Here is a 22,693-nt window from a genome sequence, read left to right as displayed (position 1 = left end):
CTGCTGCTGTTTGCTGGGGTGGCCCTTGCATCAACACCATCAGTGAACAGTGCTGAACGGGGGAAAATGCACACACGCACAGTGCGTGTTTTGATGTACGGCTTGTGCCAATCGTCTAATCCCACCCGGATATATCTTCAACTGGAAATTATTACTCAACAGGGGCGGCGACCTAGTATAGAGCTCTTGCGACTTTTATGGATTTTCTCATCGCATCCATTTTTCTATACATTTCTCCGATTTTATCTATAGCTGGAAGAAGCTGGAATATCGACTCTTATCCCATAATAATAATAACACTGAAAAATGGGGGAAAAGTTCTATGATCTGGTTTGCATCGGTATATTTCTATTCGTTATTTTCGTTTATTGAACGAATATGATGTAATCGATTGGCTTATTTCTATCCCATCTCACGGACTCTATAGAGCGCGAGTTCACGGTTTTTAAAAAGATATAATAATCATTTCAACATCCGCCCGAAGCGGATGAATGGAAACCCCCCACACCGAAAAAAGTTTTCCTATTGAACATGCATCTCAGTTTTGTCCAAACCATCGATATCAGGAAATCAAGAGCTATATGCTGTAACAGAGCCCAATGACCTACCATAATTGAGGCAGGAAATAGAAGAAAAAAATATAATCAATTTGAAGCATGTAACAATATGCGTTAGCCTATTCGCTATACGAAAATCGGTACTTTTTACAGGAAATGATGCTGGTTGAAACCTTTGTAGTGTGCGCGCGCATATTAATCGCGCCTGCAGCAGCCGAGGTGCTGTACATATAGTTCAAACAAATTAATTGCAGCCTTATATACACATCGTCCTTATCAATGTTGGTTTCCATTGTGTAACAACTAAAAAAAACATGATGCTTTATATACGACAGGAAGAATTTTTCTTTATATAAAACTGCACAGTCATCGTGATGCGCTGCACACGAGCAGATTGGTTTTCTGGGCTGTCAAGAATTTTGACAGATTTCATCGCCATAAATTTATTAGCGTTTCTCATCCGGATTTGCTGTATAACGACGGCAGCAATTTCCGTTTTAAAAGAAAAAAAAAACATCCGGCAGCTGAAGAAGTAAAAAGATTTGGCGATTGTTTATAAAACACATTCAATGTTTTCTTTTTTAAATGAAATCTTGTCGCGGTTGCCGGTCGGCAATAAAAGAAGAGTTTCGGATCGATGCGGATGCGTCTGTCCCATCCGTCCGGTATAAATATCCGATGCTACACATGTCGGTCAATGTCGCTTGCGCACATTCATCAAATATTCTGACTCTCTGAATGCATTGCGCGCCCCATTTACCGTTCGTCGTACATATACAGCAGCCTATATTTAGCTGCGGCTCCTACTCCTTCGTGCCCTCTTATGGATTCTTCATCAACTATAAGCAACTTGTTTAGCTGAAGATCTCTTTGCGGGACTTGGTAACCAAGGCGACCGATTCCCCAAAACATTCGCCGCTCAAAATGCTAAACTCGAAAATGAAATGATAACATCCGATTTGCATTTATTCATCCGTCAATCCACTATAATAGCTGCAGCCGCGCGCTGAATTATTTCTATGAAAATAACTTTTGGTGACGAACGCGGGAGAAAGGCCAAAGAAAAGGGAAAAAAAGTCACGAAATCGTGAGAAACCGTTTGCGCTGTGTTATCAATAATTTCCTTTTTTAAGTTGTTCAATTCTTGACTGCTGAAACAAAAGCGCATTGTTCGTTTGGAAGCTTTTCAGCTTCTCTCCGAGAAAGTTACTGACTGCTGCGGAAAGCCTCAGACTTGTCACAATTGAAAAATAATACAAAAAAAAAAAAGAAAACGGATGAAAGTTTTCAGCGAGTTATTATAATCTCTCTATCCATCACACCCCTCTTAGCTGGAAAAAAAAAGAGAGTGAAAGTTCTATGCTGAATTGAAATATGCATTTTATATGGTAGTATACCTGGGCCTCGACCTTGAGCTTTCTCATTGGCGGATAAGCAGACTTACCTTGAAAGGGGAGAGCTTGTCAAACAACCGTTTTTTAAATATAATAAGATACACTGGTGCATGAATATAATAGGCCTACTTATTACCCCACACATGTCCAAAGAAATCTCCCCGATGAATTGCCGTGTCCTTAATTTGGTTTAGATACCTTTTCAAAAATAATTCGAGTTGACGTGTGCTCCGAGGTTGAAATTCGAAATCGCAACGGATGAGATGGCCTGCAATTTGCTTATTAGCCAGAGAGTTGAATTCCCCCGGAATTAACCTACTTTGAGTTCGAGTGCCTCTCTGGCGAATTTGCGCATCGCAATTTCCAGTGTTCTTCTTACAAATATTCCCGTTATATCTGCAGCACGCGTGAAACACGCTCTCAACAGTAGGTTGTAATAGATTGATATTTTGGCAAGGTCCGTCAGCGGTCAAATGCTTATGTATATGTGCGCCATTCTATTCGACAGTCAATTCGAAAAGAGCGGGGGGCCTGAATTCTATTCTTTTGTGAAGAGAGCACGGACGTTTATATTATAGTATCACGGAGGAGGAGTTTCAAAATGAGGACACGGAGGGGAACCTGCACACGAAGAGAGGGAGACCTTGCATGCGTTTTTCTTACAAATTCCCATGGTCCCAGCTTTTTCTTATACGTGTATTATCAACCAAGGGTATATAAACCTGTGAACAACAACCCAAAACGAGTTAGTTTACTTTGAGTTGGCGTCCCCCCTGACGAAAAGGGACGTTTCAGTTTCCCTTTAAAAATTTGAGTGGCGTATTTTTATTGATACCAAGACGTCAGTGAAAGGTTAAACGTCAAGGCGACTGGCAAAAACAAAAAACAAATAATAAATTCGATCTTCTCCGTGCGTCTCCGGTTGCTCCCGCCAGTTGATCGCCGTTCTTCGCAAGCGACGGATCCCGCCGCAACATCGATACATATACCCGAATAAAATGTTGCCCAACGCTAATCAAAAGTATCCCTTGTGCCAGCAATTCGGTTTCAGCTACGATCAACCCTACGACTTTGCAGTATTTTCGGTAAGTTTGCTGACAATTTATAATATCGCCTTATATAAAGTTAAACGTAGCTTATCTTTTCGATAAATAGTGGCAGCAGTCGAAGCGGGATCAAGTGTCGGGACCTTACATCGTGTATCGATTTTTGGCAGCCGCTCTCTTCTTATCGGTGGTCGTTTATTGCGGAGCCAGGAGCCATCATCCGGAATATTGGCTCATCTATCTCAGCCACATTGGTCTCATCCTGCAAACTTTGCATTTGGCGTTAAGTGCCGCTGTGCCAGTACAACTTCTTTTGTTGTCCCATAGAGGTACCGTATAATATCTGCATAGATAGCGCGTTCAATATTATACCTATACAGAAAACATACAACAACCCCGCCAACATTGGCAATCGATTTCTTGTTTGTTTTTTCAGGACAAGTCGATAGCAACAACACGACGCTCTTGAAGTTCTCCTGGTTCCTGTACAACATAACGAATTTACTCAGTTTGCTTATTTCAGCTGTTTTCTGGGCCGTCCTCTTTGTTCCAGGTCAGTCTTGCGCATATAGTCCGCCAATTGATTTGATTTCTTTTATTCTAAAAATTTTGTCAATTTCTTTGGCAGGACGAGGATTGAAAGACAAGGACATCCTAGTCCACGCCCTAAACAGTATCATGTCGATTTGCGACATATTTATCAGCAAGAGACCTTGCCGAATGTTGCACTTTCATCACTCGTTCGCCGCTTTAGGACCGTACGTCGTGTTCAGTGCCATCTATTGGGCGGCGGGGGGTCAGAGAGAAAACGGACTCTCTTATATTTACCCGATCCTCAATTGGGAGAATCTCAGTTTGACCGTTCCGTTTGTCTTGGTGGGACTGACGATCGGTTTGCCACTTGTCCACGGTGTCATCTGGTCTCTGCATGTGTTAAGAGATCGTGTGATTCAATGCGCTAGAAAATTCGACGAGCAGAACGACTATTACCAAAGTCGCTGGAATCCTGCTTTCGTCCCGGATGAGACTGGGGGTGACAACAGCGCAATAGTGATTAAAGCCTAAATCCTAAAATATCCATGAAATGCCAATCTATAAAGAGTATCGATATTATAAATTTTGTGCAACTTGGTATCGTTCCAATTATTTCAATGTGCTGCTATTTTGTTTCCATGATAAAGAACCAAGCTCTTTGTTTGATTTTCACCTTACTAGAAAATTGCATTTCTATTGTTATTGTAAAATAGGCTGCCATTCTGACGAATCGACAACATCTTTTACGTTTCAGTACTATAAACTGTGTGAAAATCGTTGAAATACATTTGTGTCAATCGTATGTGTTTGGAAATAACCGTTAGCGCAATGTAATAATTTTCTCATACGTACGTGCGTCCATTAACGGAAAAAGGCTATTAAACAAAATAATACCGAGCTTTTCCCAATATGGTTGTTCAATTGTTTTTTTTTAAATTCAGGTGCATACTCAAAGTGTCTGAGTGCATCTTACAAGTAATCCATCTAATGATCTAATGTTTAGTGCTATCATCCATTGTTTTACAAACGTAAAACGAACGACGAAATGGACGGGATGTTAAATATAATGTTAACAGTAGGTGGTGTTCCAATTTTTGTTTAGTTCCCAATTGATTTAGTATTTAAATAAAATATAGGCTACGTAGTACGTATATTTATAAAATGTATGCGGAAAATCGATTTGCGAATAAAAGAAAAAAAAAGATATCTCCTTTTCCTGGCGCTCTTGCCGTAATACTTTTTAGAAAAAAATTTTCATTTAGTTCACATCGTCTTTACGGTCATCACGGGTCGACCCTAGACCCGGTGTAATAAGACTAATAAGTCATAAGAGACAATAATCGCATACCACGGTTCGCATTATATTATAACAGTTATTGGCGTGTTCGAGAACCTTTAGCCGAACAGCCAAGTAACAATCCCATTCGTATCCTTGTCCTTTCGGACAATTAACTGCAGGCACCCGAGATGTAGCACGATGTATGGTTCTGAGTCAATCTTATGCTTTTCGTCTTTTCCACAATGAATATAGGTGAACAAAGCTAATTATATGAATGGGTACATAGAAGTAATTATACAGAATATGGCGTCTGCTGCAACTAGATGTGGGAGCAACTATGCTCACCAGGAGAATCGAACTCGGGTACCACAATGCCCCGATCCTCATGCGACGCCTTATTCGACTCACCCACCTGCTCCATCACTTAAATGTGATACGATTAAATTATAAATTTCACCGTAAACAAAATTGTTGCTCGAAATTTGTTTTTTTATTGAACTTTATTTCTATTTTACTATCAATGTTTAATTATTACGGGAAAACAACCCTAAGTTTACAAAAAATTAATAGACCAAAAATTAATGTAGAATCAAAGTTTTCATTACTGCTTTTTAAGATAATATCTTGGGTTTTTATTACTGAACGTAAAATTTCTAACAACATTCAAATAATTTTATAGGGTCTTTCATTAATAAATTTATGTTTTGAAAATCTTCCATGGTGCATCGTCCACTAGGTATGACTGAGTAATCAATCAAACAATCACAAAATGGTCAAGCAACCAAGAGGACTTAAAATTTTTAATGATTAGATACTGTAATTATTAAATTTTAATTGAACTCATTTTCGTTTGCGAATGTTGATAAAATATTTAAAAAAAAGCTCCCGATACAGCCGCATTGTATACTCGGCAGTCTCAGCCATGTTAAGCCTACTATAGTGGACGATCGTGGACGATGCGCCGTGAAAGATTCCCATCTTGGTCAATGAAAAGAGAAATTTATTAATGAATGAAACACTCTTTTGACATAGAATTTTTTGAATAATGTTTGAAAATGTGGTATAATCACAGAGATAAAAATAATTTTTAGTCACTCAAATAAGATAATTCCCAAAATGTACAATAACCGTCACGATTGACTCTTGCTGACGAGTTCCGCATACTGCATCCCTTATATAAGCCCCTTCACTCAGCTGAATAATGAGCATATCAACGCATATCACCTCATTGGTTTCTGGTAACTTGATAAAACACAACCGTAACTACAAGGAAACATTTAGACTTCCAATATGTCTAATAAAAACAAGCAAGCAGCAAGAAGACGACGATTGGCAAGATTGAAGAAAATGAAAATGCGAGTGAAAATGACAAAGAAGGACGAAATCAAATCTATCCGCATGCTAAAACTCTTGTTTCGGCCAATGACTAAATATCTCAGTCCGGCATTGAAACGTTTTCTTTCAAAGCAGTTAGGCGTAAGGATGGTCACATCAGATGACACTCAGGATCTTCTTTATAAACTTGTCGATTACAACCTTCAAAACGTCTCAAATGGAAGTCTCCAACGGAATGGAAAAAGCATATGTGCTGTCGATAAGATCATCCGACATGCCATAAGAGGACGAAATGTGGTGTGTCATTCCGTATTACCCGAAGTTAAGGCGAAATCCGAGTCGTTCATAACATCATGGATAAAAGTTGCTCGTTTGATCGGTGCTAAAGACGTAGTTTTGAAACTCAAGAGGACTCGCAAATTCTTGTCTAATAACACCGGAAAGTTCCCAAGAGTACCGAGCCCAGCAAAACGACAGAGGTCGATGATGGTCAGTATATTCCGCGCGCTCGAATCAGACAAGACAAGTAATTGGTCAAAGACTAAAGAAATGGCGGCTACTGCTATCGAAGATGTTTTATTTGACACTATCGCAGAAGATTTTGCAATGCCGATGCGCGAGTTCATGACCATCAATCTCAAACTGCTTCCTTACAACTCCACCGTCGACAGTTACGTCCAATTAAAATTCGCGCTTGCGAAATGCTCTCCAGCGAATTTCGTAGCGCCGGAAGACGGAAGTGTATTTGACTTGAGCCACCTTCAAACTGTCATGAATAGTAGGCATGCAGTCATTCATGTGCAACATCGCAACACCTTGCCAGACTGGGAAAAATATTTCAAGAGTTTAATATACGTTTCGCTCGGGATTGGAGCAACCAGATCAGCACGAATGATAAGTCGCATTTACGAGAGCTTACTTGCTGCTAGAAAAGAAGCTAGACGTCAAATTAAACGCGCGCGTTTGCTGCCTCCAATATTGCGCAACCGGCAAAATATCTTCATCAAAGGTGAAACTGGCAAGATGAACAGTCGATGGCTAGGGCGAAAAAACTCAGGCCGTAAACACCTCACCAAAGGGCCTTCCTCTAATAACAACCAACCCGGAGCCTCAAAATGACTTAACGTTCTCGACAAGTCTAATTCATCAATATTATTGTATTTTCATCATTGTGCAGCATAATTCCGTTCTGTGCATGTTCTACTTATAAATTCGTGTCCTCTGGGCATTCAATCAATAAAATTTCTAAAACATCTTCGCTGTTTAATGTCATGAATAATTGCATTATTTTAATTAAGTTTTCGTCTGGATCTCCGTCATTCCTGAATTCACTTCCATCCCCCAAAACCTGTATTGTTGATTTGTTGGCTATCAAATAACTATATAATTAACTGGATGCAATCTATAAAACCCCATAAAAGGTCTTAAGTAAAGCACGGTAAAGCAATAAGCCAAGGTTAAGGTTTATTTCCTTGGTCTCCACCGCAAGGTTTTGCAAAGCTAAATTACCCAATTGAGGTATAGCCATATTAGCCAATGGATTGCTAATCGCCCAGGGTCTGGAAAATAGTTTGAATGATGTTTTGCTCATGTTATAGACATTTTTACGCATTTTTAGACATTTTCTCCGTCCGAAAAGTAGTGCGCAGCATTTCATTTCGGATAACAAAATTTGTCGTTTCTTATCGTCAGTTTTATCTCGACTATTTATCCTCAATGTTGACATATTTTTCAATAAAGAGTTTATCGTGAGTTCTGTTTTTACTCTGGTCTCTGGTGGGTGTGTGCCAAGATGAAAACGATTCGACAAGAATTCCGGAAGAGTCAGTTTAATTTTAAACACGATAAGCCCCACGATTTCGCAATTTGGTCTGTAAGTATAGCGCTATCTTCTCCTGATGACTAACAGCTAGTTAAAACGAGGCTTCAACTGTTTTTCCTTGAAAAAGTGGCAAGTGAATCGGCAGAAAATTAACGGCTATTTCATCTTCTATCGATTCGTGGCGGCCGCCTTCTTTCTCTCCGTCCTCGTCGCAAACGGATCGATTAGTACCACACCCAAATTCTTTTTTATTTATCTAACCAATCTAGGATTCATCATTCAGACGCTTCACTTAGTTGTAAGCCTGGCCATTCCAATCGAACTTCTCTTGCAGAAGGCGAATGACGAAACTGTTGGTGAGAAAACGAAACAAATACTATAAATAGACCCGTCTCACACATCCCCATTTGGGTGGGTTTGATTGAACAGATGGCTTCAAATGGACTCTTTTGGCTCGTTTTTCCTGGTTTTTATACAATGTCACAAACTTGCTCTCCATCGCCATCTCGGTCATCTACTGGTTTGCTTTGTTCACACCAGGTATATAATGCTTAGATTTTTACCTCATCGTTGCTATTAATTTATAATAAGCTTAAATTTCTCGAACACCATTTCTAGGTTCCGGATTGTCAGCGATGAATTTCCTAGTTCACGGATTCAACAGTATCATGTCGATTTGTGACATCTTAGTGAGCGGCAGACCCTGCCGTTTGATGCACTTCTATCATCCATTGGTCGTCATTTTAGCGTATATTGCCTTCAGCTCGATTTACTGGGCTGCTGGCGGGTTAAACTATGATGGTTCTTCCTATATCTATCCCGTCCTCAACTGGGACAACCTTAGCCTAACAGTTCCCTTCGTGACGATCGGTTTATTCATCGCACTGCCCGTCGTCCACACTCTTCTGTGGGCACTGCACAAACTTAGGGACTACGTGCTACGCAGCAGGATCAAAAGAAAAACTATGGGTCAATCGGTATCTGACGGCCAAGACAACCCAGTATTCGATTTATAACTTTTTAAAAGTAAATTTTGTTTTGGTACCAAAATACACACGCCTTTATGACTTTGTTTTTTAAATAGCTGATAAGGAAGAAATATGTTGCCAGTAAAGATTATTTTTTATCGGAGATGTTTACATTTTAAAAAATGAACCGCAGCAAGCAATATATATACACGACATGGAACTTTAGGTTGAAGGATTAACGCCACCCCAGGGCTTTCAGTCCTTTGACTTAGATATAGACTTTAGTTTGTCACATTTTAACCAACCGCAACTTGTCAAGCTTCGTCGTGTGCTACACGTGTGAATTAATTAGAATTTGATGGCCAGATTTTGAAGGGTTTCCCAGGCGTGTGCAAGCGTTTCGTCCCCAATCGGTCGAATTCCGCTTTCTCCCTCGTTCCGCTCATAATCACATTTCAACGCCGATTCACGGTCAGTCGGCTGACGGCCAACGCTTTTGTTTCGCTGATTTATACTTTGTTTGGAAGCTTGCGTAATGACGCGACGGGTTTACTTCCCAGGATACCTGTTAAAAAGTACAACTCAATCCATGTTCAGGCGATATTTCGTCGTTCCAACTTTTTGACCACACGGCGTATTCCGCTGCCTTAGATATTCGCCAGTTTTTTGGTCTCCCTCTCCTGACCAAAGTATCGTGTGCTCCATAATAACTATTTGTGGTTGAATGAGTACGTTGGTGGGGCACCGCAGAAAATGACAGGGACCACTTCTGAGGTATAGACGTCATTCATGCGAGACATTTTAAAGGCCAACATCAATTTCGCTTTCGTTATTGAAGTGAGTGAAAAAATTATCTGGGATCTTTGAATCTTGTAGAAAGGGGAACACTTTGTTGACCATGTATGACTAGCATTTTGAGTAGTTCCTAATGATAAGAGGAGTGGAAAATTAAACCAGTTTCTTGGACTTTGAAAAAAAATCTAAACAAGTTGGACTTGTTTTGATTTCACGATAGTAGCACATTTTTGTCATTCCCAGAATCAAGAAGTATTTTGCATTCCACAGTAGTAGTTAACCTAACACTATAATAAGTGCAAAGAAGGAGTGATACAAAGAATCTTTAAAGAGTCTTTTCATTACAGTAATAATGAATCAATTCATCAAGTGATGCACTGTCTATTCAACTAATGCGACCAAATATGTGTAAAAAAAAGGGCTTAGAGTAAAAGGGAAGGCAAATTTGTACTGTGTTTTGGGAAGCTTCATGTCAGGGTGTCGCCTTTCGTTACCTACAATGGACGAATGATGAAAATGGTAAATTAAATAATCATGATCACATTTATATTGAAAAATATTACTCTGGCTTCCAAGTATTCAATTTTTCTTTCTAGTCTGGTGATTTTTTCGTTGAGCACTGCTAGTCGTCCTCGGCAAGACATATCTGTGTGGGCATGTGCAAGGAAACGGGTTTTACGATGAAACTAAAATTTGTCAGTTTGTAGTGTCCTACCAAAAGAATTGAGAAAATCGGTAATCTTTTTAATGCTGCTGGTGATGACTTCAATGTATTCTCTGTTGGCCCAATCTTGCTGGGTTTGTTTTTGAAGGGTTTGTTTCGTCGACATGTTTTCCCAACTTTGTTTGTGTTGTGAACTGTCAAATCAGCTCCATTAGCTACGCTTCACCATCGCAATCGTACGGAAATTGAAAATACGATTAAAACAGATGAAAAATACAATTAATAAATCGAGAATAATTTAAAATTTTCAAAACAAGTATTAAAATCCGGCCAACACCTTTAGATTTTATGAAAACGATTAAAACACAAAGTAATCAGAAGGCATGTTGCTGAGTACAGCCGCTAGGTGACGCGAGCGTAGCCCTGTTATTGAAAATCTCCATTGAGCCCGAACGGCTGCAGCTGGGCAAGGAAGGAGGAGCATTGTGTGTGGAGGTGGGACGACGCGATAGGGGTAAGTCAAAGTGAAATGTGCCTTGCTTGCGTTAGTTTGGATTTTCAACCGTCTCGTTCAACTTGCCGCCTCTTTTCGATCTCTCCGTTTGACGTTATAGTGTTTGACTCGAAAAGCGACGAGGCGTTCTTGGCACGACAGAAAAAAGTAACCGAAAAGTTGGACTCTCTATCAAGATGTCAGGGTGGGGCGTTTGATCTCACTCCCCCACACACAAAAATCAGAGAGGAGAAAAGAATAAAAAGCTTCTGCCAGTGTGTCGTCTGTATGTGCTGCTGTGCCGTGTAAGAAGTTGGCGTCAGAGAGACTTCCCCATCTCTCTCCATCTTTGGCCGTGTGTGCTGCTAGTCTCTTCATTACGTGTGAAATGTCGGCCAACAAAATCGTCCTCAACATTTCGGCGCCGGTCTCATCTGCTGTCCAACAACAAACGGTCGTCCCGCCAGAGAGTGCCAAGAAAATGGCACGCAAAGACAAAGAGTTTCTGTGGGAACTCGACTCACAAGTGAAAGGTACTATCTCACTTTTTTCTGATTATTATTAGATTCTACATCGTGTGTGGTTGATTTGGATTGTATATATTGATATGTTTTCACTCATTGACGTGCATTTATGATCACAAACCGCGAATCCCCTAGAGTGCCGAAATGCAAAGGGCGAATAGCAACAGTCGCTCTCGTACATATTATATAGGAAATGAGTCGAGTCTCTGAGTTGGGAAGAAGTTTAGACGCAATAAGGTAGAAGGGCTTTCTGCGGTCGGAAGCCACCGGAAGCATTCGGTTGCTGTTTTCCTTATCACGGTCTACGAGTCGTGTTCAAGGTGATGCTCGTTATCACACGTTTCGTCGTCGTCAAAAGCAAAATAAAAACAGATTATCCGTTACTTTGTATAAACTACTAGCTAGGAATCATTGGCAACAATACGAATGTTTGGTTCGTGATGATACCCTCACGACTACGCACTCTGGTCAAAACCGGAAAAGGAAATGACAAATTTTTTGGCCTCTGATCAAATTGTTTGATGTTTCTCCTTGGATTTTGACAATCTTTTGTTGTTTTGCCGTTGGTGTTAAATGGCAGCTGCGCAGAAGACCAGATGCCATTTTTCTATGAAAATTGTTGACTGGTCCTCTTTAAAAACTGGGTGGGGGTCATCTGGACGTTGATAAACGAGACCCTGCACTTTTAAAAGTGCTCGAAAGATTTGTTCCACGAACTTTGAATGCATCTCCGACTCTTTTTCCTTAGTTTAAAGTGATGCCTTTATCTAATGTCTTGCGCCACGATCTTCATGTCCAAGATGCTGGGTGTTGGACACGGGGGGTCTTTTACGTAGTTAAATATATTCTCCCTCGGCCAGACATTTTGCCATTTTTTTTTTGAGAAGAAGGAGAAAAAATATAGTAAGCTCGAGGGGTTGTAACATTTCTCTCCCCTTGTCTACTCACCAGATGTGTGGGTGTAGATTTTCTCCCCCTATCCGTCGTCGTTGGCGGAATGCTGTCGGATGTCGGCGGATGGGAACTAGTTCCATATGTTGCCTCCATTCATCCAGACAGTTGTGTCTGTCTGTTAGCAGCGATCGGTCGCTCAGTTGAATGTTCTTCACCCACGGATTTGTTGCATTGTTCGCCTGCCCCATTTGTTCTTGGCTCTAGTCGATGATCCCGACAACAACACAACATGTTTCAGTGCATTATCCAGCCACGAAACGGCTGGATTCATCCGGCTTTCACCGAAACGAAAGACGTCTTCCCAGGTTAGACCTCGTTTCCTCCTGTGTTTTTTATTTTTATTTATTTCTCCAGGGAATTAATTTCAAATGATGGCGGTTTTCACATCCGTAAACAGGAGTTGTTTATTGATTTTATTTTTTTCGCCAAGATGATTTCTCCGAAAGATAAAAAAAAACAGGGTTGCCGCTTGTATACACATTTTTGCTATCTTGTCATTAGATATGATTGACAATAGGAGAGAGAGGTTTATGAACCGTCTCTCCCTCTCTTGTTCGTGTCATTATTATTCAACTTATCTTGTTCATTATTGTCTTGACATTGAACCCGCTACATTTTTCAGCTTGGCTGGTTCAGGTGAAGGTTCATGTTTCGCATTTTTCCAAACCGGTGTTCGTGAGACACACACACCCATTTCTTTATTTTTTTATTTTAAAATAAAAAGGAGAAGTTGTAGTAGTAGTAGAAAACAAAAACCCTAGAGTTAATGAATACGATTTGAAAGCAGGAACCGTGACTTTGAAACTTCAGGCCGTTATAAGTTAGCCCCAAAAGTATAAATGTCGCTTTTCCTGCCGGCGCCACTCGGAGCTGAAAGGAGAAGAAGAGTTTCTTTTTTCTTCTTCTTATCTTTTTCTTTTTGTATTTTGTTTGGCAACAAACGACATACAATGGGAAAAAATCAACTGTTGGGGCTGTGGCCAACTTCAGTCGGCTTCCAGCTTCGTCCGTGACCAGTCACGTTCCTCATTTTTATCCCGGGGACGTCGATTTCTCGTTATTTTTCTCATCGTCAAACTTTACTCTCCGTACGTGTCGTGCATTCCAAGACCTACCCTTAATGATAGAAAGTGACCTGTTCGGGACGAGGATAATCCCGCATCATTCCTTTGAGTAGCTTGTGAAAGCGGACAATTACACCGAGAGAAAAGCTAATCGAAACTGTGCATCCCTCTAATCGTCTATATACAGCGGAAAATAAAATCACCGAGAGAAAAAGAAAAAGAAAAAAAGAAAGCCAAGTTTGATTGAGGCCACGGGAGGCGCTGCAATCGCGGCCTGACTTGTCTCTAGCATTTATAAGACAGTCGATTAAGATTCTAAAAATTCTACTCTGTCGATGTGCATCTGAAACGCATACCGTACGTGCCTTCACCCTCTCTCTCCGCCTCCTTTTTCAGTCAGAAACCAACACATAGTATAGTAGAAACACATTTTTTTGAGGGGTTCGGGATTATAGGCGGGACTTTTCGGTTTGTTTCTCTCTTGTCTGCCGTGGCCCGCAGGGCACACGACACCACCAGCCGGATTCACGCCCTGTGGCGTTCCCGGGATAAAATAACGCTCTGTGTGTTGTGAGTTGTGGATACTATATTATTGCCATAGGAGAGCTTTTTGAGCGTTTTCAAAAAGGTTCCATCGAAACGCAGTAGAGAGTGTGCGATCGTGCTACGAGCTACACGTGCCGTGCGCTGGCCGATCTATTTCCACATTTTTCTCCCCCACTGTCGATTGTTGCTGTCGAGTCGATTTTTTTCGAGGGTTCGAAACAAGACAAACACGATTGCAGCCGTGTGTGACGAGAACTTCCGCCGAGTCCTCTTGTGTGTGTTTGAAAACACTATCGGCGACGACAAGTGAATGCGTTGACATGAGGCCCAGCGCCACAGTACGTACGTCTGTCAGCCATCTTTGAATTTTAGGCCTCTCCTGGGCCTTGTTTTCTCGTCGACTCTCCGACAAAAGAGCCCAACCGGAGGAAACAAACTTTTTTTGGGTTCCTCTATTTTGTGTGTGTGTTTTGTCGAGTTTGGAAAAAATTTTGTTATCGACAACATGGCCAAGAGTCCAGTGATTCAAATGCAAAACTGGTTTCTCAACAACCAACATCAGTGGTGGTGTGGGCCGCCGATGAGCTACGGACACGACCACTCGGCCTGGTTCGAGTACACGGAAGCCCTTCAAGATGCTACAGGTTAGCTCCGTTTCCCTGCTTGACCGTGATGGAAGCATTTTTTCATTTCTGGATTCATTAATTTTACTTTGTACAAATGTGTCTCAACATGGTCACGAAATTTGAATCGATAATCTAGCCATTAGGGTATACCTGTTTGGGTTTGATGATACCACACCCAAAAAAAGAAGTAAATCAGAAAACATCTAGGTCTCTCTTGATGAAGTTTCCCCTATATGCGCCGACAGGAATTTCATCCTTCCATCCAAAGGGGCCTGACCTCAAAAAAAGAAAAAGAACAAAATTTTTTTAATAACCCAACTTCCAACCCGCCGGGGCAACACGCCGCTTCCTTGTTGATATTAATGAGGAAAGATGGCCCGATTTCTCCAACTACGCATGGCTTAATTCTTTTCTTTTTTGTCTTGTCTTCACTCTTTTGTTCACAAAACAGATATCCGGACACAACTGAATGAGCAACTGCGATGTCTCGACTACCGGATGGAGACGCAAATTTCAGTCGTCGGCGAATTACAGGATTTCTTCCGGCGTCGGGCTGAAGTGGAGCTGGACTACAGCAAAAACCTCGACAAGCTTTCCAAGAGTTTGTCGGCCCGCCACAAGGAGCAAAAGCAAAAGTAAGCTCAATCCAATTGGTCATCAACCTTTTCTCTCTCTTCCGCTGCGCACTTGTTTCGGATTTGAATTTCATGAAATCGGCTTGTGTGCAAGATATGGGGGGGAACCGATAAGCAGGCAATGTTTTCCTTTTCCTTTGAAACCAAAACAAGAACTGGTTATGAATAAGCTCCTCCCCTACAACAACATGCGTCCACGCCTTGTTGTACATCTTGTACGCTCTTCTTATCTGAGGAAAAAATTTTAAACTTGTGTTTTTCCAACGATTTTCGGAAAGATTCTAACGACTTGGACCACGAAGATGGACCAAACACTCTTTTTCTTTCTGTTTGTTAATGGATTACGCTGGGAAGTTTGGAAGCAGGGATAAGGGGGAGAAAAAACAACAACCAAGGAACGATAACAGCCAGGATATCCCATTTCATTCCAGTATTCAAAGTTTCCGGTCCGCTGACATTTGTTAACTACATTCACAGCGGTCAAAATAGATTATAGAGAGTCGTACCGGTTTGATTGCTTTTCGTGAGCCCCAAACACATGTGTGTGTGTGGGTTGAAAGAGGTCGATTTTTTTCCGTTGACTTGAAGTGGAGGAAAGCTATAAATACAGAGAAGTAGGGGGGTGTAGCTTTCCTCCCTCGCGTCGCTCTTCCAAATTTAGACGGGCCAACCGAAGGAGAAGAAGAAAAAAAAAGCATCAAAGAAGTTGATTGCAGAGCTGAATGGTGAAAGTCGACGTCAGTTTCTTGTCTTGATAAACGGCTAGAGCTCTCTCTCTCTCTCTCGGCAAACACATTTCAGTTTTTCAAGCGGCAAGATATATATTATTAACGGAATCCCGTTTATTTAAAAAAACTTTTTCTCCGTCACGCTCACGACGATATATTTTCTCCCCTCGAAAAAATCCGTTGTAACGTCACACCAGCCTCTTCAGATGAAATGAATTTTCTTAAGCAAACGGTCCCGTATTTTTTTCTTTTTTAGTTAACGATGATGGCCTTTTTTAGTTTTGTCAAACAGTATAGACTATTTATCTTTCACTGTTATTCATTTCGTTTCGAATTATTTGTTGTTTTGACAATTCAACCAAAACAGACGGGAGCAGTGGCACTTGTTTTCCAGCTACGCCTCTTGGCAGCACTTGGTGGCACAGACCAAACGTCAAGCCAGAGATCACGCCCTGCTGAGCGACATTTACGCCAACACGGTCATCCAGCGCCTCGGCCAGGTCACCGAAGAAGTCCAACGCATCTACCGACGTGTAAGTTTCTCTCTCTCTCTCTCCCTTTTGTTTTCAATTGGACTATCTAAATAAAGTCATTAGGAGCTCGATTTTTTTTTGTTTTCCTGGTACCGCGTGCAAGTAGTATCGCCCATCTGGCTCTTGTTGCATGTATACGGCTTCTTCCCGCCTACGGTCGTTAAGCTTTTATTTTCGACTGTTTGTGTTTTCTCCTTCCACCTAACAAACGCGACTCGTTTAAGTGACCATTTTTTTCTCTCTTCTTTCAAATGTAAAATGAAATGAAGTATACAACTACGTACATAGTGGCTGTTAGAGTCATCTCGAGTCTAACTCGCCATCAATAGCACGTAAAAATGTTTTGTTTGGGTGTTTTTTTAGTGCCGCGAAGTGGGATACGAGAGTCACGAAGAGCTGTTGAAGGTGCTGCACGAATTGCACGCGGCCATGAAGACGTCGCAGATGTACCAGCTGGAGCAGAGGCAAGCCGATACGAAGCTGCGCTACGTCGAGGCGCAGCGCCAGAAATTGGAGTCGTCGATCGCTCGCGAAAAGCTGGAAAAGTCGAAGAAATTCAAATTGATTGAAAAGGAGATCGCCAAGCGACAGGCCAAATACAACGACGCTCATCTCAAGGCCCTCAAGGCGCGCAACGAGTACGTTCTCTGCATGGACGCTGCCAACTCGGCCGTTCACAAGTACTTTATCGACGATCTCTCCGATATCATTGACGTAATAGACTCAAACACCTCTCCTTCCTGTCGCTTATTCGACGACTAATTAAAATTTTTTCTTCAACTCGTCCACTTATCGATTTCCGATTGGCGACAGTGTATGGACATTGGCTTCCACAATTGCGTGGGCCGGGCGCTGCAAGTTCACGTTTCGGCCGAAGAGAACATTCGTCGCTCGCTCCAAGTACGTTTGTTTGACAGTGCGACTGTGTGTCGCTCGACGGGCTTCCCAATTGGATAATGCTCATGTCTACTTTTGTTTTCTAGATAAGCGTCGACGGCATGAACAAGTGCTTGAGCAACCTGGACTCTAGAGCGGATAAACAGCGCTTCCTGGAAGCCAATCACACGGCCTTTATGATTCCGAAAAAATTTGACGCGGCCACCTATCAGAACAAGATCGACGAGGTGGGTTGCTTGGTTATTGCCTTGTAGTAAACGGAAGCATTATTGCTATAATTAATACATGTTTTTCTTCCTTCGTGTGGTGTGTCAAAATGGCCTCTATCAATGGGTAAAAGCCTGTAATTTTTGTTTCTCTCTCGTTTTTTTATGGTTTCAGGGAAGTTTCGAATTGATGATGGTCCCCCAGGTGCGTGAGGAATTCGAGTCGCGCTACTTGCAGCTGCACAAGCGTCTGACCTCGCTGCGGGCCGAGTCGGAGGAGGTCTGGAAGACACTAGAGACGGCCGAGAGCTCTCTCATGGAGATGATTTCGGCCAAGGACTACGACGTCACGCCGTATTTCGCCGCCGCCGCAACTATCGATGATGACAAGTTCCCACCGTCGACGGCCCCTTTCAAACAGCCAGAAGCCGCCTTGCTCAAATTACGCGCCGACCGACAAGAAACGGAAGATTTCTACCTGAATGTATTCATTATTTTGAATGACACGCTGACGGTCAATTTAATTTTAATTGCTTGTCTGTTTTTTTATATTCACCATTAGAAATTTCACGAGTACATTTTGAAATCCAACCTGATGCATCGGCTGCAGGCCAAGTACGAATTGATTCACAAGACATTGGCCCAGGACGGATCTCAGTTGCCGACGTCGCCGAAATTGGCTTCTCTGTCGACCGTCGCCACGACTCCCAATCCGCTGGGCGGAAAGCCGCGACGTCGAAGGATAGGTCGAACCCCATTGATTGGCCAGCCTAAACTCTTTGGAGGCAGCCTGGAGGAGTACCTGGAAGCCACCAATGAAGAAATTCCGCTGGTGATGAAGAGCTGCATTCGCGTCATCAATCTTTACGGCTTGCACCATCAGGGCATCTACCGCGTCTCCGGCAGTCAGGTGGAGATCAACAACTTCCGCGAGTCGTTCGAGCGTGGCGAAGATCCGCTGGCTGACGTCACCGACGCCTCCGATATCAATTCGGTGGCCGGCGTTTTTAAATTGTACCTGCGCGAGCTGAGGGAGCCCCTGTTCCCCATCCTATTTTTCGATCAGTTCATGGAATTGGCACGTAAGTCTATAAATATAAAAAAAAGTACCGGTCGGTTTTTTTTGTTCCGGTCGGATTGCTCATGCGATTTATTTTTAACGACAGAGCTCCCTTCCAAGGAGGATTTCAAAACTCGGATGAGGGAAGTGGTCCAGACTTTGCCACGGCCCGTCTTTGTCGTGATGCGCTATCTCTTTTCCTTTTTGAATCAGTAAGTCAAGGTCACGGTGTGTGTGTCTGATAAAGTGCTCGTACCCTTTTTTTCCTAATTTGTTTGTTTGTTTGTTTATTTTGCCCGTCTCTTTTTTGATAGCTTATCCGAATACAGCGACGAAAACATGATGGATCCTTATAATTTGGCCATCTGTTTCGGCCCTACTCTAGTCCCGGTTCCGGAAGACAAGGATCAAGTGCAGTATCAAAATTTGGTTAATGAATTGATTAAGAATATCATCATCAATGCCGAAGACATCTTCCCCAATGACGGCGGCGTCCTCTACGAACGATACATCTCCAGAGAACCCGACGAAGGGTACGTATCCTTTCTTATCGCTCACAAACAACACAAAGAAGTTCCATATTTAATTTTTCTTTTTGCCTTTTTTTTTTATCGTCCTGCAGGGAAGTGGGCGAGGCCCCGTCTGATACCATGTCGGAAGAAGTAGATTCCGAAGTCTATCCTTCGGAAGATGGTAAACAAAAATCGATCGATTGTCACACGACCCTTTTTTTTAGTTATTCCTCGGTTGACTTCATTTTTCCCGTATTTTTTCTTCGGTTAACCTTTCAGATTCAGTGTTTCGGGAAAAAGATATCAGCTTGCAATTGTTTGGCAGTGAGTTTTTTTGTTTTTTTTTACCCATTTATTATTTTATTATTTGATTCCCTTCCGGTTGTTTTTCGACTTTACAGACTAATCGTGTATTTTTTTTCCGACTATGTAGAAGCGGAAACGCTGGAAGCAATTGCTCAGTTTGATTTCACGGCCCGATCGCAGCGCGAACTCAGTTTTAAGAAGGGCGATCTGCTGACGCTGTACACTCAAGTGTCGAGCGACTGGTGGAAGGGAACCAAAGACGGTCGTGATGGACTCGTTCCCGACAAGTATATCATGCTGCGCATCAGGGACGAAGATCGAGAGCGTCTGGAAATCGGGAAAATGTCGACAACCAGTGGAAGCAGCAGCTCAGAAGAGTCTGCCGCCGCTGCTCGCCGTCGAACTTCAAGTTCCAGTGATGCGTCGGCTTCTTCAGCACGACTTTCCAAGATAAGGCAGGACAGTCGGGCGCTGACAGGTTCAGAGTCGATTGATTCCGAATCACCAGTTCCGTCTCTACCATCACCCAGGTACTTAAACGTGAATAAATTAAATTAATTTGATTATTTATACGTCATTTTATTTTTTAGCTTGGAGAAACGTGTGCGAACTGGACCGACAATAGCTTTGGTACGACCGACAACTCTATCTTGTCAGGGACCTGCTTTGCACCCGCCGCCCAGCCCGAAGCTATCGGTTTCGCCTCAATCATCAGTCACAATCGTCTGCAATAGCAACGGATCCTCAACCGTCGTTTGTCCGATAGTTTCGACATCTTCGGTGATGGAGAGTGTTGCCAAAGAGGTAGTTCACACCTCTGTTTGACCTCGTACGTCGTCGCTTTTTTTTTTTTTTTATTATTTCGCCTTTGGTTTTTGTTTTTTTCCAGTTTCATGTCCGTTTTGCTTAATGCCATCTGTCTTTCTTGACCGTATCGCTTTTTAGATTACCACCACACCACCGCAATCTTCTTTTGGCTATGTTTAATCGTTTGCATGTTGGTTAGCATTTTCCAAAAAAAATATTCTTTTTCTCTCTCTCTCTTTGGAGTGATGCCGTATATACATTTCCGAAACAAGACCACCACCACCACTCTTCTGTTATTATTTTCGTTCTGCCTGATGGATTGTTTGCGTGTTTGGGGGAGTGTTTTTATCCTTCTTCTTGGTCAACCGAATGTGAAAGCAAAAAAACAAAAAACAAAATAATAATTTGATACCCGGACTCTGCCTGTGATCGGAAGCAAACACCTTCACTTCTAATGGATTCGGTTCCGGTTGAATCTCTCCTGTAATTGATTGTGTAATCTATAATTTTGTTATTTCTGTGCCCAGCAGAGCGTTGCGGCAGCGGTGGTGGAGGAAGCGGTGGCAGCAGACCCATTGGTCGTGCCATCGTCGGTGCGTTGCACGGAGCAAGCCATTAACGAGACCCTGACGAATTTTCCGGCCACGGTGGTGACCCATTTGGACGACAGCGGCGACCGGGACAGCCTCTCTGAGAGTTTGACGCTCAGCGACGAAAAGAGCCTTTGCGATAGTTTCACTAGTCTGGACACACTGGATCAAGAATTGGATCACGAACTGCCGGTGCCCGTTGTCGAAAAGGCTCGACTGGAACCGGCCAATCAAGCTGGGAGTTTGCAGAATTTGGAAGCCACCCTGGAAGTGGAAAACGCGCCCGTATTTCGGCGACAGAGATGGGAGACGAGGAGTATGATCAACTTGGAACGCTCCACTGGACCAGAAAAGCTCAACATTTCAGTGGGCGGTTGGAGTGAAGCCAAAACGACGGAAGGTGCGGCTGCTGCCAACGATCACGGATCTGCATTGGCTCCAGCTAAGGGCTCGTTTGTTCGCCGACGTGATCTTTGGGAAAAGAGGACATCCATCACATCGACGCCGGCTGCAGTACCTGTGGTCCCAGCAACCGCAGCCACTTCGCAGCCTCAAAGACCCAAGCACACGCCCGACTTGGTGATGGACTTGCCTCCATCACTGCCGCTCAGTTCCAGCCCAAAAGAAGGTGACAGTTTGGTCGATCCGGCCAGCAGACAACGACACGAATCGGAGAGCAGCAGCGGCAGTAGCAACAGTTCCAGCCCGGGCAGTCCCGATATGACGACAGCCGCCGAGACTTTTGCCATGCAGAATCAGAGTACATTAAAGAAAAGTACCATTAAGCAGATCAAGAAAGACAAAGCCGACGCTGCTGCTTCTTCCGTTTCCGCTTCGACAACAGTCACGGAGACCACTGCTACCCCAGCGATGGCCGTCACGGTCACGGAAGCCTCCCCCCGGCCCTCGGTTAAAGTCAGCGTCACAGCTTACGGATCTGCAGCTCCCATTTCGTCTAGCATGCGTCCCATCACGCCCAAGATAGCTAATCGTTTTCCGCACCACATGAACCACCTCTACGCTACTCCGATGCCCGTCCTTCCCGTAGCGTTTGCTGCCGAAGCGGCCGCTGCCGCCACATCGCCCTCCTCGGTTGATGCCAATCGACCGCAACTCAAAATGAAGCCACAAGTTCTCAAGAAACCCACGTTGCCGGTCTCGCTGAGCTCGCCGGAATCCTCACGCCGAACCAGTTTCGACCAGGATTCGCACGTCTGAGAGATGCTGCCTAATAAATCAACAATTAAATTAGGTAGTTAACTGTATACACACATCACAAGGTATCGACACGGGACCACACGCGGGATACCCCAGATCGCTTCCAGAATCCTTGCCAAAACTCCCATCACACAAGAAAAAGGAAACGGAGGGAGAGAGAGTCTAAAAAGAGATCGGATTTTATTTTTTCCTTCTTCTCGCAATTCTTGCCGATGAATTGTCTTTTTCCTATGCTGTTCGCGTACCTACGAATGTCCTGGGCCAGTAGCTGACCCGATTCCCGCGCTTGTCAAAAACTTTTTTATATGTTGTTGTATTTCCTTCACCGTCACTGTCTGGTTATCAATCCCCCCACCCCTTTCTTTTTTTTTAAATCTCGCCCCATTACAAAAGTCCTAATTACGAATCAAGATTAATATCAATTTCCCAAAATGTGTGCTATTCTTTCCATCAAAGTGCAAGTATTATCACAATTTGTTTCGAAATTCCATTCTGTCGAATTGCTGACTTTTCCTCCATTTTGGTATTTTTTTTTCTCCCTTTCGTATTCTAAACATCTGTAGACCAGAAATACAATATTGAACTTTCGATTTGTTTGTG

The 22,693-nt window shown here is 42.8% G+C and overlaps 4 protein-coding genes across 15 annotated transcripts; 3 read left to right on the top strand and 1 right to left on the bottom strand.

The window, feature by feature from the left end:
* The first annotated feature begins 2,699 nt into the window (after nt 1-2,699).
* LOC124204712 (protein rolling stone-like) lies at nt 2,700-4,333 on the top strand. Its single transcript, XM_046601849.1, has 4 exons — nt 2,700-3,036; nt 3,107-3,326; nt 3,434-3,550; nt 3,626-4,333. The coding sequence occupies exons 1-4, from the start codon at nt 2,950-2,952 to the stop codon at nt 4,060-4,062; spliced, it is 861 nt and encodes a 286-aa protein (XP_046457805.1). The 5' UTR covers nt 2,700-2,949; the 3' UTR covers nt 4,063-4,333.
* A 3,533-nt stretch (nt 4,334-7,866) lies between these two features.
* Nucleotides 7,867-9,026, top strand: LOC124204719 (protein rolling stone-like). The gene is made up of 4 exons (XM_046601860.1): nt 7,867-8,018; nt 8,095-8,323; nt 8,397-8,507; nt 8,586-9,026. Exons 1-4 carry the CDS (start codon nt 7,938-7,940, stop codon nt 8,981-8,983), a joined length of 819 nt encoding a protein of 272 aa, XP_046457816.1. The 5' UTR covers nt 7,867-7,937; the 3' UTR covers nt 8,984-9,026.
* A 1,069-nt stretch (nt 9,027-10,095) lies between these two features.
* LOC124204735 (probable protein BRICK1-B) lies at nt 10,096-10,582 on the bottom strand. The gene is made up of 3 exons (XM_046601874.1): nt 10,446-10,582; nt 10,294-10,376; nt 10,096-10,224 (listed from the first exon to the last, which is right to left on the bottom strand). Exons 1-3 carry the CDS (start codon nt 10,558-10,560, stop codon nt 10,198-10,200), a joined length of 225 nt encoding a protein of 74 aa, XP_046457830.1. The 5' UTR covers nt 10,561-10,582; the 3' UTR covers nt 10,096-10,197.
* A 31-nt stretch (nt 10,583-10,613) lies between these two features.
* Nucleotides 10,614-22,681, top strand: LOC124204599 (SLIT-ROBO Rho GTPase-activating protein 1-like). Of its 12 annotated transcripts, none has more exons than XM_046601706.1 (16): nt 10,614-10,908; nt 11,009-11,420; nt 15,053-15,236; nt 16,332-16,497; nt 16,861-17,211; nt 17,311-17,397; nt 17,481-17,621; nt 17,776-18,084; nt 18,163-18,682; nt 18,767-18,872; nt 18,975-19,193; nt 19,283-19,353; nt 19,452-19,496; nt 19,606-20,008; nt 20,069-20,282; nt 20,816-22,681. In XM_046601706.1, the coding sequence occupies exons 2-16, from the start codon at nt 11,276-11,278 to the stop codon at nt 22,091-22,093; spliced, it is 4,239 nt and encodes a 1,412-aa protein (XP_046457662.1). In that variant the 5' UTR covers nt 10,614-10,908; nt 11,009-11,275; the 3' UTR covers nt 22,094-22,681. The 12 variants fall into 12 exon arrangements, with proteins under 12 accessions (XP_046457662.1, XP_046457644.1, XP_046457696.1 ...); XM_046601688.1 differs by having other exon boundaries at nt 10,786-10,908; nt 20,813-22,681; XM_046601698.1 differs by having other exon boundaries at nt 10,860-11,420.
* The last annotated feature ends 12 nt before the right edge of the window (nt 22,682-22,693 follow it).

The sequence above is a fragment of the Daphnia pulex genome, chromosome 2, assembly GCF_021134715.1.
Source record: "Daphnia pulex isolate KAP4 chromosome 2, ASM2113471v1".
NCBI classification, from domain to species: Eukaryota; Metazoa; Arthropoda; class Branchiopoda; order Diplostraca; family Daphniidae; genus Daphnia; species Daphnia pulex.
Note: the sequence above shows the minus strand (reverse complement) of the source record. Positions and strands in the feature narration are given on the sequence as shown.

What these genes read in the sequence shown, in the direction of transcription:
- LOC124204735 (XM_046601874.1), bottom strand. Translation starts at nt 10,560, where the DNA reads ATGTCGACGAAACAAACCCTTCAAAAACAAACCCAGCAAGATTGGGCC. An exon ending in CGATTTTCTCAATTCTTTTG is followed by an intron (nt 10,377 to 10,445) that starts GTAGGACACTAC and finishes ATGCCCACACAG; the next exon opens with ATATGTCTTGCCGAGGACGA. An exon ending in TTGAATACTTGGAAGCCAGA is followed by an intron (nt 10,225 to 10,293) that starts GTAATATTTTTC and finishes CGTCCATTGTAG; the next exon opens with GTAACGAAAGGCGACACCCT.
- LOC124204712 (XM_046601849.1), top strand. Translation starts at nt 2,950, where the DNA reads ATGTTGCCCAACGCTAATCAAAAGTATCCCTTGTGCCAGCAATTCGGT. An exon ending in ACGACTTTGCAGTATTTTCG is followed by an intron (nt 3,037 to 3,106) that starts GTAAGTTTGCTG and finishes TTCGATAAATAG; the next exon opens with TGGCAGCAGTCGAAGCGGGA. An exon ending in GGCCGTCCTCTTTGTTCCAG is followed by an intron (nt 3,551 to 3,625) that starts GTCAGTCTTGCG and finishes TTTCTTTGGCAG; the next exon opens with GACGAGGATTGAAAGACAAG.
- LOC124204599 (XM_046601688.1), top strand. Translation starts at nt 11,276, where the DNA reads ATGTCGGCCAACAAAATCGTCCTCAACATTTCGGCGCCGGTCTCATCT. An exon ending in ATCTCTCCGATATCATTGAC is followed by an intron (nt 17,212 to 17,310) that starts GTAATAGACTCA and finishes GATTGGCGACAG; the next exon opens with TGTATGGACATTGGCTTCCA. An exon ending in CAGCTTGCAATTGTTTGGCA is followed by an intron (nt 19,497 to 19,605) that starts GTGAGTTTTTTT and finishes CCGACTATGTAG; the next exon opens with AAGCGGAAACGCTGGAAGCA.
- LOC124204719 (XM_046601860.1), top strand. Translation starts at nt 7,938, where the DNA reads ATGAAAACGATTCGACAAGAATTCCGGAAGAGTCAGTTTAATTTTAAA. An exon ending in ACGATTTCGCAATTTGGTCT is followed by an intron (nt 8,019 to 8,094) that starts GTAAGTATAGCG and finishes TCCTTGAAAAAG; the next exon opens with TGGCAAGTGAATCGGCAGAA. An exon ending in GTTTGCTTTGTTCACACCAG is followed by an intron (nt 8,508 to 8,585) that starts GTATATAATGCT and finishes CACCATTTCTAG; the next exon opens with GTTCCGGATTGTCAGCGATG.